Source organism: Chelmon rostratus, chromosome 7 (assembly GCF_017976325.1).
Source record: "Chelmon rostratus isolate fCheRos1 chromosome 7, fCheRos1.pri, whole genome shotgun sequence".
Lineage (NCBI taxonomy): Eukaryota > Metazoa > Chordata > Actinopteri > Chaetodontiformes > Chaetodontidae > Chelmon > Chelmon rostratus.
In genome coordinates this window covers 12,542,520-12,561,235 of record NC_055664.1, presented here as the reverse complement: position 1 = coordinate 12,561,235, position 18,716 = coordinate 12,542,520, and the positions used below count along the sequence as shown (strand labels likewise).

The 18,716-nt window shown below is 41.4% G+C and overlaps 1 protein-coding gene across 2 annotated transcripts in view; it reads left to right on the top strand.

The window, feature by feature from the left end:
- The window catches only part of LOC121608959 (cGMP-dependent 3',5'-cyclic phosphodiesterase), a 100,888-nt gene that overhangs the window by 77,397 nt on the left and 4,775 nt on the right, over positions 1-18,716 (top strand). For both annotated transcript variants that reach the window (XM_041940412.1, XM_041940413.1), the window contains 23 exons: positions 546-601; positions 839-898; positions 2,104-2,260; positions 2,949-3,001; positions 5,104-5,178; positions 5,386-5,427; positions 6,137-6,205; positions 6,296-6,426; positions 9,660-9,771; positions 10,124-10,163; positions 10,676-10,739; positions 11,008-11,089; positions 11,443-11,617; positions 12,647-12,759; positions 14,479-14,556; positions 14,648-14,770; positions 14,882-14,952; positions 15,539-15,661; positions 15,838-15,925; positions 16,485-16,532; positions 17,042-17,116; positions 17,252-17,351; positions 18,279-18,391. In XM_041940412.1, the coding sequence (XP_041796346.1) occupies positions 546-601; positions 839-898; positions 2,104-2,260; positions 2,949-3,001; positions 5,104-5,178; positions 5,386-5,427; positions 6,137-6,205; positions 6,296-6,426; positions 9,660-9,771; positions 10,124-10,163; positions 10,676-10,739; positions 11,008-11,089; positions 11,443-11,617; positions 12,647-12,759; positions 14,479-14,556; positions 14,648-14,770; positions 14,882-14,952; positions 15,539-15,661; positions 15,838-15,925; positions 16,485-16,532; positions 17,042-17,116; positions 17,252-17,351; positions 18,279-18,391 (2,048 nt within the window). The remainder of the gene's footprint in view (positions 1-545; positions 602-838; positions 899-2,103; positions 2,261-2,948; positions 3,002-5,103; positions 5,179-5,385; positions 5,428-6,136; positions 6,206-6,295; positions 6,427-9,659; positions 9,772-10,123; positions 10,164-10,675; positions 10,740-11,007; positions 11,090-11,442; positions 11,618-12,646; positions 12,760-14,478; positions 14,557-14,647; positions 14,771-14,881; positions 14,953-15,538; positions 15,662-15,837; positions 15,926-16,484; positions 16,533-17,041; positions 17,117-17,251; positions 17,352-18,278; positions 18,392-18,716) is intronic.

Sequence of the window (18,716 nt, the reverse complement as noted above, 5' to 3'; positions counted from 1 at the left end):
AAAGGAGCATGAAAAGACCCTGCATTCCTCTTCAAGTGATCATATTTTGTTTTTATCTTAAAGCAGAAATGAGAGAATTACCTGGAGGCATGTTATCATGGACACATCCTAAAGTATGCATGCATGACTGCTCTGCACTCAATCAATAACTATCACTGAACATACAAGGCTGTTGCAGAAGTCAGAGTTAGTTTGGTACCAATGCAGCAAAAATATCATTTTCCCTTTGGTCACACATGCAGCAAAGATCTTCATCCCAGACCTTGTTTTGTCCATAAAGATCTGCTGCTGTCGCTCTCCGCTCTCCATTCATGAGAATAACAAGTGAAAGAGAACAAAAGAATAAACAGTGTTATGCAAGGACACTAGGTTTATTTCATCCCATGTTCATTTTCCCTGCATATTTCTATTAGTATTAGAACACGGAGACAGACCAAATAAGATTAAGAGCGAGGACACAGAAAGAAAATTGCTGGAACAACGGTCTGTTTTATCTGAATCACTGCATTCTGTATTATGTATGCTTTTTTTCTTCCTTTTTTTAGCTGTCATCATTCCTCTCTTGGACCAGGAGCGGGACAAGGCCATCGCTGTCTTACTAGTGAGTTCTTGTATTCAAGCACATGCAATCAGGTTTCAGCGACTCAATAAACTGGAGAAACTAAAGCAACCACTCGTGGTTACACCATTACCCCTGCTCTTCTATTAAAAGCTGCATATTTACAGTTGAATAACACATATGGATTCACATGGTTTTATTTAACAATCGCAAATTAATTGACCGACACTGCATCAGTCGAGCTTGTGTACCGGACTGAAATATCTCTGTGTGTTGCAGGTGGGCTGTAATCCACTATCTGAACAGGATGAAGTGCATCTTAATGTCCTGGAAAAACATGTAAGCTCTCTCTCTCTCTGTCTGTTTTGGTCGAAAATGTGAAAAAACAACTTGGCAGCAGTAATTAGATTAATTAATTAATGATGTTTGCTCTTTATTTGAGAATTACATGTTTTTACCATAGACTGTATTAAACATGGACATAGTCTCTGCAGCAGCATCACCCATAGGTTCTGAAGAGCCATTGTGAAGCAGAGTGGCTCCGCCCATCCCCATTATGGCACTGCATGACTCTACCTAACTCCCAAACATGGGCAGAGAGGTGGAGCATGGGTGGAGAAGAGGCCTGCCAAATAAAGCCTGGTTGCTTAAACTTGGTGGCTAGCTGTCACTTAAAGTGGCCATGGCTGTTATTATGTATAACTTTAAGCCTTAATATGATTGAAAAGAGTGACCTATGTAAAAATTCAGCCTTGTACATTTGTCATGAATGTGGAAATTAGCTATAGAGGCCAAAACCGATTTTTTGTACCAGGATATAAACATGTTTATTTCTGCTGTAAAGTTGGGCATTTTAATATGGGGGTCCATGGAGACTGACTCACTTTTGGCCAGCCTCAAGTTGCCATTCGAGAAACTGCAGCTTTTGGCACTTCTGCGTTGGCTTCATTTTTCAGTCCCAGAGGTTTCTGCTTAGTTTTCACAGAGGAGGTAAAGCACAGCCTTATATACCCCACAAGAAGGCAGAAGGTAATCTTTGGTAATCATCCAATAAAAACAAGACACTGCAAATGGCTGCTTTAAGAAGTTGCCCCTCAAAACACCCTATAAACCTACAGAAAACACACAACGAAAGGAAACATAAACAGCAAAAATGATCACAAAAGCAAGAATTTAGCGAACTGCTAAAACAGTGCAAAAACTACAAAATGCCCTGTTATTAATTAATTATACAAAAAGCCCCTCAGTTGTAAGTTTCTGACATTATAAATCCAGAAAGCCTGTTTGTATTTCTTAAGAAAGTTTATATCAATACACTCTCAATCCTAGACACACCTCATCAAAATCAATAAAAGAAAATAAATCCATCATGCTTGCCTGGCCTCCAAAAATATCTGTTGTTTTATCAGATGTTATATATCTGCATAAATATGCTCAGAAGGGATTAGACTGGTGATGTTTGGCCTTTCTATTTATTTTTGTTGGTTCGCCGAAGGACCAAACAATATTTATTCTGATTTCTGCATACGTGCGTGACGTTGCAGGCCTCAGTGGCGTGTGTGCGAGTCCAGGCTGTTCAGGCGTCCTACCAGAGGCCTCCTCTCAGCCCCTCTCCCATACAGTCCCACAATGCACTGCTGCACCTCAACGTCTCGGACCAGGACTACTGCGAACTCGACCGTAACATCTTGCAGCTTTGTGGTATGCACACACACACACACACACACACGCTCATAGACGGTTGACACGATACATAAAGACATATTGAATAAACCTCCTTCTTCACTCTCTCACACACACGCAGACATCTTAGATTTCCTACACCTCATGTATGCACACCAACACTTGAGGTATGAGGTGAGGTATGTTAATAGAGGAAGCCCATCTGGATAAGAAGCTCTATGAATTTAGATGGACTCCTTCTGTGGCACAAAGAGCGTATGACAGCTCCTGTGTGAAAACAGAATGCTTTGCAAAAACACTTCAAAATCTCATTCATAATGGAAGTGTCCTCGCTAATAAATACACAGACATCAGCATTGCTTGCGCCCGGGTAATTGTCAGCAAATATGAGTTGCCTTTACTGTCCTCAGTTAGTCCCGGCCTCTACCTCGCCTTTCTGCATCCCTGACCAACTCTTCCCTCCTGTCTTCATCTGCAGTCCAGGCAGCCCTCCATCCCTTGTCTTGTCTTCATTATTAGGCCGTCTGTTAGCTGGTTCCCGTTCACCCCTCCCCGACCTTGCTGTCTCAGTGCATCCCTCCCTGGATTGCTTTCTGCCCACATGCGTACATGCTCTGCATTCCCCCTCTTCTTTAACGCCAATCTGCCCTTGCTCCTCTCTGGTTTTTACTCCCATCGCTCTCTCTCTCTCCCTTTTCTCCTTCAGGTGAGCTCTTTGACCTTGATGCAGCCTCTCTCCAGCTCAAAGTCATCAATTATGTAAGTGGTTGAGATCACTCACACACACACACTCACACACAGTTAAAGACGTACGGTACATGCAAAACATCCTTCCAAGTGACTTGTTCCCCTCTTCCTGTCATTACCTATACCACAAGCTTTTAATCACACACATACTTCATCAGTCTTCACACAGTAAGCCTCCCTCTATATGATAGACTGCAAAAAGCAGGGAAGCAGGAGGAGAGGTGTTAAGATATCAGGCTTCATCTACAGCATGTGTAGAAACCTGACAACATTTTAAATGTATGGAATTATTCATTGATAAAGAAAATATGATAGTGTGGAGTAAAGCAGGGGTGAGAAAAGAGATTTCAAGGTTATACAGCATCAAAGGGACTTCAGCCATCAGAGCTTCTGAGAATCCTAATGTATGTACGCACGTATACTTGAGTGAAATCAGTGTTTTTCTCCACAACAAAAATCAGGAGCATTCATTGGCTGCAGCGTCTTGCATTTTTCCGATTTTTCTCTTGATTTTCTGTTATGTTTTCTCTCAGTGTCAAAAGAATACCTAATTTACTGCTGTGATCAGTATCCTCTTTGACATAAATTTGTGGGCAACATGAAGTCTTGATGAAAATTGTTTGAAACTGATCTGTGTTGTATTTTCCTGTGAAAATTGTTATTATCACCTGCTTGACCTTCCCTGCACTTGTGCTACCTTGACACTGGAGGACTCGACCATGTGGTTGAACAGCACAGCTGCAGCAGTGCAGCGTGCATGCAACACGTCAGCGTTTGATGCCTATAAACCTGAATTTGTAGGGTTTTTTTTTCCTAAATCTAAAAAAAGGGAGAGGAAGAAGACGTGGTGGTGCAAAAGGCTGCAGGGGTTATGAGATGTATTTTGAATCCGACATGATTTGTTTCGCCTGTTTATTGTTACAGTTGTAAAAAGGGGTGAGGGGAGGAGGAGGAGGAGAGGAGGGAGGGGGGAAAGGAGCAGGAGATTGTTGCTTCTGAAGAATAGTCAGTTTAGCGGGAAGTGCTTGGGGCGGCTCTTATGGGATTAACAGCATTTGGGGAAAAAAGGGGGTGGAGGGGCTTATTTATTACATGTTAGTGCAGAGACATGCTTCACGTGTGTGTATGTTTGTGCTGTGTGTGTATGTGAGTGCATGTGTGTGCGTGATGAATGCTTGTGTGCGTGACTTGGGGAGGGCGAGTGTTCTGGCATTGGCTGCTGTTTATCCCTGTCCTGCTTGTTCTCTATCCAGCTCGGTGGATTACTGAGAAGAATGTTGTGTTGGGAAACGCTGCTCTTATAGCTGTGTGTGGGTGTGTGTGCATGCATGTGTGATATCTGTATATATTTATGTACTACCTATTTATGTGCCTACGGTGTTTGTGTCATGGGCGTGTGTTCCCACCTCGCAGTGTCAATGAATGTTTCAACAGCGGGAAATTGGCTGCAGCTCTGCAGGTGTTACAGAGCTCAGCAGCAGAGGCTGAGTGCACAGACACACCTTCTTTCATACACTCACAGAGCCACCTGTGTGTGCATTCAGAAAGAAATTTAAATCTTCTGAGCGAATGTTAATGTATTTTCTGTTATTTACAAGGTATGCAGGTACGTTTTGACGAGATGATCACATCAGCGGGTAAATTAAAAGTTAAAATAGAGCAGTAAGAGACTTAAGTGCGACGTCCACAGCCGTCCGGCTGAACGCTGGTTGTTAAGAGGACAGCAGTTCAGACATATATTCTGGGACCAGGCCATGAAGGACTTATGATAATAAGTGAAATCTTGAAATCAATCCTAAATCAAATGGGCAGCCAGTGTGAGGTCATTAAAATTGCCGTAGTGTGTTCACACTAATAAATCTTTATTTGCAATTTGATGCTCCTGCAAGAAATTGAAGATAATATTGAATTCTTGTCCCACCCAAGCTCCAGTCGTTTTCCACTGTCCACTGAGCTCTAATCTTATCTTCACTCCTCGACTACGCTCCGAGGAATCTCAAATTGAGGTTTCAAAAACAATCGGACTGAGTCTGATAAAGAATTTTTTTTTTTCTTTTAAAGATTTCAGTGATGATATATATCAGGACTGATGTTGTGTTTGTGTCCTCCTTCAGTTGCAGCAGCAGACACAGTCGCAGTGCTGTTGTTTACTACTGGTGTCTGAGGACAACCACCAGCTCTTCTGCCAGGTACGCACACACAAACACACACGCACACACACACACATACACATATATATTCTCTCCACATCTCTCCAGTCTCGTACACATTTGTTTTTCATAGTGTCTCTTTGAAATGCCACACAGTACAATACACACAAATACAGCAATTTTCTCATACAGAGTTCCCTTCCATCGATTGATTAACCCATGACCTTTGACCTCTGTGGCCTTCAGGTAGTTGGAGACAAAGTCCTGGAGGAGGAGATCAGCTTCCCGGTGAGGCCAACGAACACACCAACTCAGTCATAAATATTCATTATTTGCATTTAGTGTCTGTATTGGTGCCCTGTTCAGTCATTTGCTCATCAGTTTATGATTTTATCAATACTTCATTCATTCACTTGTGTTTCTTACACTGGGGGCCATGAGGTGCCACACTGAGGCACATTCAGGGACGCTTGCTGCAATAACAAGCTTACTTTTAATGCAAGTGGCGTAACCCTGTGTGTTGGTTTCTTTGACTGACACGGTAGAATAAACCTCCCACATGTAATCTTTCATAATCCCTTGCAGGGGTTATAATTAAGAAATTTGGGCAAGAGAAGCAATCACTTCCTTTTGGTCGCTTTAAGCCTCCTGTTTGTGGTGCAGACGTAGCATTTTTAACAGGCTTTCCATTATGGTGCGAACACACAGTGTAGCCCAGGCTAAATGATGTGTGAAGTCTTGATAGTAGTTGGTGTAGAGAGCTATTAGGACACAAATAAGCACACCCAGGATGGTCTATTTGTGCTAATTTAACAAGAGAGGATAGACTTCACTCAGAGTATACGAATAAACAACTATTATTTATATATTTAACAGAATCTCAAGGACTCTTCCCTGAATTGTTTTCTTCCTGTCGCCCTCATTACACTGCTTTTCATCACCTCCCTCAATTTTCGCTCACCAAATCTTTACCTCTCCTTTTCTCTCCTCCGCACAGCTGATGTTTGGACGCTTTGGGCAGGTTGTTGAAAAGAAGAAGTCGATCACTCTTCAGGACATCAGTGCCGTAAGGAGACATTTTCTTCATTTCTTTGTTCTCCACTGTATTTATCTTATTTATTTTGTGTTCACACCGAAGCGCCTCTCTTCCTCTCAGGAGGAGCGTCGGCAGCTGTCCAGCATGTTGGGCTGTGAGATCTCCTCCATGCTCTGTGTACCAGTGGCCAGCAGGGCCACCGGTCAGGTGGTGGCGTTGGCGTGTGCCTTCAACAAGCAGGGTGGGCAGAGGTATGTTTGCAAAAGACTGTGTTCATGCTGCTATAAGCTATCGTTGACCTTCCTCCTGTTTGGTTGTGTGCTGCCCCCCCCTCATGAATCATAAGATCACACTGAAGCACTTCATGCAGAGTAGAGTTCTTATGCCAAAAACAGAAGTTTCTTAGCTCCTTATCTTCACTTTGCCACTGATGACTTATTACTGAAGCATATTTTTAAATGCTGGGATGTCAGTCTGAAGATGATTTGGCTTTGCCTAATTCCTGAAGCGCTGACTCATGTTAGATACAAAGATTTGTCTGACAGCGGCTTACAGAAGCGTTGGAATGGGTAGCCTGATTGGTTGAGCTCGGCAGCTCAGATTTGTTGAGAGTGGAAACATGCTGCTGTTTCCACTGAAATCTGCTGCCAACCAGCGGCGCGGGCTCTATGCTCCTTTGTGTGTGGATACCATCACTTTGGAGTCTGTGTCAGATCACATTTTGTGTGTGTAAGTGTGTGTGTGCTAGAGAGAGAGAGAGAGAGAGAGACCATGCAGATGGCTATGTGATGATCTAGAGTCAGGTCAGAACAGCGGGTGGCTTGGCTGCCTGGTTTGGCTCCATTTCTTGGCATGTATTTCTGTGTATGTGTGTGCGTGTGTGTGTGTGAGATGCCGCTAGGAGCAATGCCGCTGTCACCTGAATACAGAAGAAGTCTACAAAAACTCTCTCCAGTTGTGTTTCTGTAGCTATCTGTATATCTATCTATCTGTATATCTATCTATCTATCTATCTATCTATCTATCTATCTATCTGTATATCTATCTATCTATCTGTATATCTATCACCATGCCCTTGTCAAGCAGCGCATGTCTCTCCGTGTGTAAGTGCTGGGAGATTAGCGTATTCTATCTTTTCTTCCCTAAACACACTTCTCACAAGCACACACACACTTCACACACATGCATGCGCTCACATACAATCCCCTCTCTCTGTGACTGAAGACTAATATAGATGAGAAGGGATCGTGTCCTATAATTTCTCCCTCTGCCAGTGGCACTGATGACAGAGCCGGCATCTCATTACCATAGTAACAGCAGCAGGATTATGGTTGCAACTGTGCAGAAAATGTGATAAATCCATCCTTTGCTCCGAGCACAGTCCTCCAGATTTTAGTGAAGACATACGTATACCTCATATATTGCATATTCATGTGCAGAGTTTTTTGGAACTTCTTCCCTTGCCTCCCCCTTCTAAAAGTGTAATTCAGCCTCTAAATTGTAGGACACAGGTGCATAAAAACACATTGTGACAGCAGTAACAGGTCCATAGTAAGGTTTGGGTGCCTCGGTGTTCCTGCTCACAAGCATCATTTAATCTTGTTTTTTAGTTAGAAGCATGAGCAGAAATATAGCGTGCAGCAACAACATGATGATCAAGTAAACAGTATGTAAGCCAACACATGATGAGGGTTCGTGTTGAAAATTAAGTTGGCAGCAGTGTTGGGAAGGCCGTGTTAGTTTGGCTGTTGGATTTATTTCTGAGAAACTGCAGCCTACCCCACACAGGGTACACACATTCTTCATTTATTCTACATTTGTTTGTGGAAAGTGTTGTTTGCTTTCTTACTGTGTGTATCTGACTTGTGGTCTTTGGAGATGGACTCCTGCTGGTTTTCATTCTAGCGACGGAAATGGTGATTTGTCTGTCATGGCTAGAAATATCTAGCTGGTACCACAGAAAATTACTTTCCAATCTGAGAGGCTGTTGCTTTGTGTTACTCTCCTGAATGTCAGTGATAAAGGATTTGTACCTCTTGTGGGAGAGTGAACTTAATTGCCCTCAAACTGAGTTTTCCAGGCCTTTTTCAAGCTCTGTTCAAATCCTGCCTCCTTTGCTAGTATTGCTGGGAGTCCAAACGCAGAGCAAGAAAGCCCAGAAGCTAGACCCTGATCCTGACATCGACACAGTAATGTGCCACTGCCCCCTGTAGACAAAGAAAGATAACTGCCGGCAGCTGCTGGCGTCACTGTGGTCACCGCAGATCATTTCATTCATCGGTCTTCATTTGCCTCCTTAATGCTGTCAAGTTCTCACGTCATTTCATTTTAAAGCAGAGTTTCATTCACCACCTGCAGGAAACCAGAGTTTGGTTCTGTTTACAGTCATTTAGACATAATTATTCACTAATTATTCAGTCTTACACAACTGTAAGTGATTATTGTGTTTTTAGCTAATAATTATACATCTTGCTTTTCTTTTTGGGCTGCATCTAAAGATTATTTTCATCATCAATTAATCTATTAATTATATTCCCAAATAATCCAATCCAATAAAAGTACTCATTGTGCAAAAATTCTCCATTCTTGTTGGAATATTGCTTCTAATGAAATTACAGTTCTTTGATATGTAATTTTAGCAGGTTTATATATTGTTGGGTAGTTTTAATCTAAAACAAACTGTATAATCTAGAAACTGATCAGATGTGTTACTTTAATGAATATAGCTGTCAGATAAATATAGTGGAGTAAAAAGTATAAGAGCAGAAGTATAATTGATCACAAAATGAGAATGCTTAAGTACCTTAAAATTGTACACTGTTGTACAATACTTGAGTAAATGTACTTACATGTTACATTCCAGCACTAATAAAATAATTTTAAAAAGTCAGTCACAATTTTTAAAGCCGATCAACTAATGAGTTCATTTATTGTTTCAGATCTACTTACTCAAATGTTTGAGAAATGTTTTAAAGGTCCAGTGTGTAGGATTTAGGGGGCTACTGTAACTGTCCCCATAACGTACTGTAAGGGGGGTGTATTGGCAGAGATGTAATATAATATTCATTACTATGTTTTCATTAGAGTATATTTACCTGAAAATAAGAATCATTAGCTCATGTGTCTACAGTGGGAGCAGGTCCTCTGCCATGTTTCTATAGCAGCCCAGAATGGACAAACGTTTTCTTGCATTTTTAGTGGTCACTATAAGGACGAGTGAGGCGAGGGGCATTCACTTTATGCAATGTGCAACCTCACCGCTAGATACCACTAAATCCTGCACACTGGACGTTAGGTAGCAATACCACATATAACATGTGTACAATATGAATATTTGATGTTTGGGAATAAAAGTCCCACAGCAGCCTATTAGCTCTGTCCAAATTCAGATTCATTGTGTGTGTGTGTGTGTGTGTGTGTGTGTGTGTGTGTGTGTGTGTGTGTGTGTGTGTGTGTGTGCGCGTGTGTGTCTCCCTAACTGCAGACACACAGAGGCGGATGAGCATGCAATCCAGCACTGTTTCTGCTACACTTCAACGGTCCTCACTTCAACTTTGGCCTTCCAGAAAGAACAGAAACTCAAAGTGGAGTGCCAGGTACTGCACATCGCCCCCTCCCCAGCCCCCGTTACATAGAGCTACATTAATTTCCTGGAGACTTACCATGACCATAACTATTACCACTACTTGCCTAATCCTAACACCCTAACCTTAACCCAAATCTTCACCCTAAAATTTAATGATTTATGTTATGGGGACTTGCATTTTGTCCCCATAAGGAAGGCAAATCTGCTCAATGTGACTCTGTAAACAGATTTATTTTCCCACAATGTCAGTAATACATGTCCACACACACACACACACACACACACACACACAGTATGCTTATGTAAATATACATGAAGCTGTCTTTTAAAGATCTTATCGCATGCACTGTTTCTCCTCATAGGCACTCTTACAAGTGGCCAAGAATCTCTTCACACACTTGGGTAAGTCCCCCCCCCCCCTCTGTCACTCACCCTCTGTGAAGAAGGAACGTTGTAGGACAATTTGTGTTAATGGCCAATACTTAAATGGTCACCGAGCGAAACGAATTGCGCACGTAATTGAATGAGATATTCCCAAACCTAAAGGTGATTACGCTCAGGATCATGACCATAAAATCAAAAGGGCACTAAAAATGATGGCGCCACCTCGCTGTCCTTTAATTACACTGAGGCATTTAGATCCTTATCTAACAGTAAGCACCAACAGTAGAATAAAGTCATTGATGATTCATCATGATTGCGGGTACAAAAAATTGATCCGCTGGTAGAGCAAATTGCCTCTCACTGTACTGTCGATTACAGAAGCTCTTATCAGCTTGTGCAGCTGATCCACTAGCACTCACTGTGTAACCTCTGTTTCTCCCTCTCTGAGCTTTGCTTTAATTTCCTCTGTTTTCCTTTTATTTCCTCGCTCACCCCCCCTCTCTCTCTCCGTCTGTCTCTAATTCTTTCAGATGATGTGTCAGTGCTGTTACAGGAAATTATAGTGGAGGCCAGGAACCTCAGTGATGCAGAGATGTAAGCCCTCTGATTCATCTTCAAAGTGATGCTTCACTGTGTGTGTGCAGTGTGAATGTCTTGATCTGAAAAGGCTATCTTGGCAATTTGCTCTTAACTGACTTGCTGCATTTAATTAAAGTTACAAAATGACCTGAGATTAAATGAGATAAAACGCTCTCATTTTCTCTGCTTTGCTCTGTTGTCCAATTCCCCTCTAACTCTGTGTGCGTGTGTGTGTGTGTGTGTGTGTGTGTGTGTGTGTGTGTGTGTGTGTGTGTTTCTCCAGCTGTTCAGTGTTCCTGCTGGATCGAGTCAGTCATGAGTTGGTGGCGAAGGTGTTTGACGGGGGCGTGGTTAGTGACGAGGAGGTAACACACAATCATTCAGTTTGCTTGTTTATGGTGTGTCTTGTGTCTTTTCCTGTGATCTTTTTTAAGGGGGATCATTTCACGCCTTTGTTAGAGAGCTGACAGTCGAGACAGACAGGAAATGATGGGAGAGAGAAATAGGGAATGACAAGCAACAAAGGTCCCCATCCAGACCACGCTGTCAGCGCCTGAAACGCTCAGGGCACCCTCCTGGTTGGGGACTGTGGTTGCATGTCTCACCCCTCATTTCCTGTTTGACTCCACTGTCAACAACCAATTAAAAGCAAAAGAGTAAAAAAGATAATAAGCAATTATTTGTGTGTGTGTGTGTGTGTGTGTGCGTGCGAGTGCAGAAGGAGTTTCGTATTCCAGCAGATCAGGGTATTGCCGGTCACGTGGCGACCACCGGCCAGATCTTGAACATTAAGGATGCCTACTCCCATCCGCTCTTCTACCGCGGCGTGGACGACAGCACCGGCTTTAGGACCCGCAACATCCTCTGCTTCCCCATCAAAGACGAGAACAACGGTAGCAACAGTGGCCTCTACACACAAAAATACAATAAAAAGATTTTCACTCAGCACACTCAAACAGGCGTGAGCTGCCAGGTTAAAGCACCTTTCATACAGGTCAGCGCCATTCAAAGTGCTTTGCAGGTGACAGACAAGCTAATAGTAAGACAATAACTCATATTCAAGACTGCACACAAAACAGATAAAACAAAACGGAAAAACTAAAAATTTCTTATCACCTATGTTTAGGTGGGTTGTGATAAGAATGTTTTATAGCTGTGTAGAATTATTCCAGGTGCAAAGATATTAAACATTTAGTTGGACCATAAAAACTAAAAGCTTACCAAATGTTTTTTATCATAATGTGCACATTTGTTTTCTCTACAGTTAAGAGGCTCTACAGACTCCTCTGCAGAGTCCAATAATAGACTAATAATACAATAATGAGGCTACTGATAATGTAATAATGGCCTACATTGTCTTTTTCTGTCAGATTGCTCCTGCTTAGTCTTTTACTAACGCTTCCTTCTTTCCTTTTAGAAACAAAGCTGTGTTTTTTCCACACATGTGCTCTCTCAAAATAGCATTTGTTGTTACATCACGTCCTTTGCTCCCAAATGTTAAAGTGCGTAAAGTGCACTTTGCCATCTTCAGCGTGTTCCATGCTTAGAAATCACAGAAAACACAGACTCTGACGAGGCCCCTCTCCTCTTTCTAAATCCAAGCACAGCGACTTTAGATTCGGTGTAATTTGTCTCTATGTAGGAAACTGTCGACTTTCAATTTAGATCTTTTTATGTGCAATCAGGTTCAGCTCTGGTGTTAAATTAATTGAAGTTAGCAGATCTATTTATCTATTTCTATTCACCCTCTGTTCTGCAGCTCTGTGCAATCATCTTCCACTCTCCATTTTTCTTCGCCATCAACTCTCTGTGCCTCCATCCACCCACGTGTCCCTCACTCCTTTGTTTCCTGCCTCTTTCAATGTCTCACCTTCCTTTTCTCATTATGACTCCATCCTTTCTTTAAATCCTCCTTCTTCTAGAGGTGATCGGGGTGGCCGAGTTGGTGAATAAAATGAATGGGCCGTGGTTCAACCGCTTTGACGAGGACCTGGCCACAGCTTTCTCCATCTACTGTGGTATCAGCATCGCCCACGTAAGTCCCACTGAAAGAACTGACTCTATAGCCTTTAAATGTTCTGGTCAGGGACAAGCCATTAAATTGCTCCTTGCTTAGTAAATGCTGTCACCAAGCATATCAAGCATTAAGTAACTAATAATGAAAATTGCACAACCGCACATTTGCAAACATCAGTTACAAATAAAGTTAACAACTAAAACGTCTCACTTTAAAGCAGAAGACAGCTTCTCTCCTTTTTTTTAATTATCTCTGTTAGCAGCAGTGGAAAAAGTGTGAAACATTAAAAAGGAACAAATGCAGCTTTTCTTAAGCTGCACATTCATCTTCATACAAACTGGTTCATTGTAAACAATTCTAGGTCATTAACTCAGCTTGGTTTTAAACATGCATGTAATTTATAATAATGTCATTGCTGCGAGTTTATGGCCATTAACTAAATTGGACTACATAGAGAGGAATAAAAGAAAGTTTCGAAAATAAGCATTTACAGTATATGCGTCATTAGGAGTCTCTTACTACTTAAAACGGTGCATTAGATCTGCTGGGAGAGAGATTGATCCCAGCTGGCAAAATGGGATCAGTTCAGCAGGAGCAAAATGCTCAGCCAAAGCAGAGTCGAGCAAAATCTCAAGGGAAATTTAAAGAGATTCAATTTGTGATGGAGCTGAGTAGCTTTCATGGCGCAGTTCACAGGCATTGTATGACTGCAAAGTCATTATCAGACATTCTACTGAGCTAGCGTATGTAGCTCACGGAGGCGATGATGAAGACGGTGATGTTTGTAACAATAATGGGGATCAGAAAAAGGCGAGCAAGGGCTTGTTGCACTGTGCTGTCAGAGCTTTTGAAAGATTTGTCAACAGGTTTTTCAGAATTTGTTTATCAAAATTTTGCTATTCTCATTTTTGCAGCCCCAATTTCACCTTTTACCAGAATATAGTGGAAATGTTGATTAAAATTTATTTGCTCTGTGTAACCACACTTATTTCTCCTGCCTTTAACAATGCTCAATGCTTAACAAGTTAACAGTTACTCGGTGATTTGAGTAATTTGTATGATTTAGAAATAAAGTTTTTTAAAGGATAATGCATGTTTACAACAGAATTCACATAATGTGCCATAAGAAAGGCAGTGTCATGAAGACGGAGAAGAAAGAAAGAAAGAAAGAAAGAAAGAAAGACTCTTAGAGCTGACACAGAGAGTCACAAAGTACTGCAGTGATGACATTTTATTCAGCATTTCTCATTCACCTTCATATTAAGCAGCTCTTGTAGTGTCTGACCTTTTAATGACTGCAGGTACTCGATAGTTTATTGACAAACTATAAAGATATTAGATTGGAAAAATAATTGCCTTCTAGGCAGCTCATTAATCATTTAAACGTGATCAGATACATTATTTATCAATGCTCCCCCTGTGTCATGGTGTGCTGCAGGCTGTAACCAACATTTCCCTCATGTACTGAAGTGTAAGCAGCATTCAGTTTGACTTACATTGTTTTGTAAATCAGACCCAGAGCTTGTCTAGTGTAACCAAGTGGATTAACATGAAGGGTTCAGTCCGATCGTTTGGGACTGGGGCCGAGGTTCTTTACAACCTCACTTTAAAATCAAGCTAGTTTGGATGAGCTTGAATACAAATTCAGTCTGTCCAATAATCTGCAGGTCAAAATAAAGAACAAAGAAGTTGTTGATTTGTTATAGCTTTTCTGTAATATGGTGTTTGTCCCTCTAGTCTCTGCTCTACAAGAAAGTCCATGAAGCTCAGTTCAGGTCCCACCTGGCCAATGAAATGATGATGTACCACATGAAGGTAAAATCACATTTGTCTGTCTCACAACAATGTATTTACTGACACTGTCAATATTATTTACTCCATATGATTCAGTATGTGTATGTTGCAGGTTTCAGAGGAAGAGGTGTCTAAGCTGCTGGTGACGGGGATCGAACCGGTGAAGGAGATCCACCCCTTCTATGCTGAGTTCACATACACGCCTCGCTCCCTGCCTGATGACACCACGCCCCTGGTAAAAAAAAAAAAAAAAAAAAGCAAGAGACAGCAGAGAGAGATTAGAGAGACAGAGCTGAAGAGGCAGAGGCGAAAGTGATGTAACTGATCCTGTTGTGTGTGTCTGCAGTGTATCCTCAGCATGTTTGAAGACATGGGTTTCATCAACACGTACAAGATTGACCTGCACACTCTCGCCAGGTCCGACTCCATCTATATATATATATATTCATATATATTCATATACTGAATATAAGAGCCTGTGTGTATGAGTGGGTCCTACAGTTACTTTAAGCAGTCTGCATTAATAAATTGATCTCTAGTTTCAGGTTTGCTGTTGATTTTTCACTTTTCTTACTGATGATTTAATATTTTTTTGTACCAGCTCCCTACTTTTAATCCTTTTCCATTATCGGTTTGTCACATTCTCCTCAACTGCTTTGTAGTTTGTTGGAGTAGAAAAGCTGAGTGCTTTTGGGGCTGAATTATTCTAATTTTCACTGACCCCATCAGCTGACTATAAGACCTGAATCCCAACACGTCGGAAAGAGAGGTATAAGCAGCTCTTTAATAGCGAAACTGGCATGATTTCGGTCAAAATTTATCTGCAGTGCAAAACATTAATGAAACATGTTTCAAGCCAAAATCATTCCTTAAACCTGGGGATTGGTGGGAGGGAGCAGAATATTTCTGGTGCTACTTTTAGTTGAACGAAAATGTGCTGAATGTGTCACTAATTGGGTGCTGTGTCGGAGATGATTAGTAAACTGCTGTTTTTCGGTGTCAGGTTCTGCCTGATGGTGAAGAAAGGCTACAGGGACCCTCCCTATCACAACTGGATGCACGCCTTCTCTGTCTCACACTTCTGCTACCTGCTCTACAAAAACCTAGGGCTGTCCAACTACCTCGAGTAAGTATTTATAACACTCTGCTGCCCTATGCTTTAATTATTCAACTCTTAAACACGTACAAAATTGAATTATAGTATTGTTCCATTGCTAAAATGATCCCACTGGTGACACAAGTAGCCAAAATTTGCTGCTTTGATCCTTAACCTAAAACTTATCCTCTTTCTTCTCTCTTAAGGGATATAGAGATCCTTGCTCTCTTTGTCTCCTGTATGTGCCATGACCTGGACCACCGTGGCACCAACAATTCTTTCCAAGTCGCTTCAGTGAGAGCACAAATTATGTTCATGTGTCTGCTGTATAAGAGGGCTTACAGGGGGAAGGGGGGAGCAAGAGGCAGAATGAAAACATTAAATCTCCCGAACACGTAGAGTGCAGTCGAGCAGCATTGCACCTGCACCTTAAAAATGCAGGCTAGAAATTGGCTTTTAGATGCTCAGGATGGAGCACGTCAATAAGAACCAGGCTCTGGGTCTGCCTTAGTGAAATCAGAGTCTGTGGTTGTATCTCCTGATCTGTGTTCGCCCCAGCGAGACACTAGATGTCATTTTGATTAGAAGTATGTTGCTCTGCTGCACTCGAATTATGCATAACCACACACACACACACACTCACACACACACACACACACTCACACACACACACACACACACACACACACCAACAGTTGTTTTGCAGCAAAAGTCATCATTTTATCAGCTCCCTTTATGGCTTTTCTATTTGAAGATTCATATTCAATTTGACATGTGCGGTTAAAGAGAAGAAATGCCTTTCATCGAAGGATGTTGTTTCGTTTGAATTAATATGACATGTACACTTTTTCAGAAATCTGTGCTGGCTGCTCTCTACAGCTCAGAGGGATCTGTGATGGAGGTAAATTCATAGCCAGTGAGGGATTTGTGGCTATATAAATATTTACTGCCCACATTATCAGACGCACCTGTGCAATCTATTGCAATTCACAACAGCTGTGACATAAATTATACTCTTATACATTTTTTTCTTGTCATTGTAGGAAATGAGTTATGTATTTATTGCTCAGTGAGAGAGTCCACGCCACCACTGCCTATGACCTAAGTGCTAATGAGTGATTTATACTATGTACCTTGTAGAGTTTAACAGACTGATTAAACACTATTTTCTAATATTTATCTGTTCCTTTCTACTTGATGAACTTCAGTGTGTGAGCCACTAATGTTCTGTGCTCATACGACACCTAGTGGCCAAATTAAACATTAATTCCTGGTTTCAGTGATGAGGCGATGGAAGGCTTGTAAATTGGCTGTGCTTGTTGCACTGCAACATGACTCAACATTCCTTTAGAAGCAGCATTTTTAATGCATTCATTCATGTGTCCCTTTGTGCTGTGGTTGCCATGACAGAGACATCACTTTGCCCAGGCTATCGCCATTCTGAACACTTTTGGCTGCAATATCTTTGAGAAGTTCTCCAGGAAGGTGAGATATAAAATATGTCATCCTCATGTTATTAATGTCTCCCTCCATTTCTTTGTCGCTCACTTTTAATTTCCATTTGCTACCTTCTGCCAACACTGTGTGTGCAAGCTAAAGTTATTTTTGTTGCTTGTTTAGGACTACCAGCGTGTGCTGGATTTGATTAGAGACATCATTCTGGCTACTGACCTGGCTCACCACCTTCGCATTTTCAAGGACCTGCAGAAGATGGCTGATGGTACGTCCCAGTAGTTCAGTAGGAACAGCCACACCTCTACAACAAAGGGAGGCTTGGCTCAGATGCTGGGTTCAGAGTGGTGACACCAAAGCAATATTTTATTTTCCTCTTAAATTAGAGCAGCCTGATTTCTGTAGAGAAGACATGCAACATGTGTGATATTAAAAGGATACACTATAAACATTGCAATTCACCATTTTGATCTTGATGAATCACAACTAAACCCATAGAGTTCATGTCTAACTTTTGGCTAAATAATCATTGACACAAACAAATATGCAGACTGAAATTATGAACTCTGCAGCATGGCTCCCTTCTTAGCGCAGCACAAAACACACACACCGGCTCTAGATTTTCATTATGTGACTCAGAGTCGTGAGGTCAGACTTGCAGTATTCATCACTGACATTCTTAGTTTTCCTCTACTTTCAGTGGACTATTAACCCTTCTGAGGGGACAATTGCTTACTGCACTCTTATGTAATATAATTGGCTGTAACCTCCTGGCCAGCAGTTTGTTACAGCTGAATGCAACCAATTATAAGTTATCTTGAGTGGATGTCTCCTCAGTGGAATCAATTTTGTGCTGTTAAAGCAATTCAAGGACATTAACAGCTTCTAAATGAGTTGAGAAACTGTCTCGCACCTCAGAGTGTAACTTGTCAATCATGGACTAAAATGGTTTGAAATTGAAACATAACTGAAACACACACACCTTGCCTTCTCTAACATACAGCTGTTACGTCTGATCATCAATATCTATCAATACATTCTAACTGGGCATTTTGAGTTTTGGAAAAAAAACTGTTAAACGTTTCAATGTTTTACATGTTTTTCAATCTGACATTAGCTCACATCTAATTTACTGAAAACATAAATCTGTAAATGCAGCTGAGATAGAGTCATTTTTTGCATGTGCGTGTTTCAGACGGATACAATCCAAAAAGCCGTACCCACCGCTCCATGCTGCTGTGCCTGCTGATGACATCGTGTGACCTGTCAGACCAAACCAAGGGCTGGAAAACTACACGCAAGATTGCTGTCAGTTCACAGTCTACATGTCTATACTTGCCACAGATTTAGCTAAACATGCTTAGTTTTTAAATATAGGAACTGTTACGCAAAAAACATACACCCATGTGTCGCCACAGAAGAAATCGTAATTACAGTCACAATAACAGTACATGAATCAGCACACAGATATTTAGGTCATGCTCCCATGAAGAGCCTCGTATGGGGTTTGTGCTTCACCCTTTGACAAATAAAGCGCAGTGTTTTCATTCATGTAAATGTGTCTAATTACCCATGTAATGTGAAAAATTTAGTAATTAGTGCACCACAAGTACAGTAAATGAAGTAATAGTGA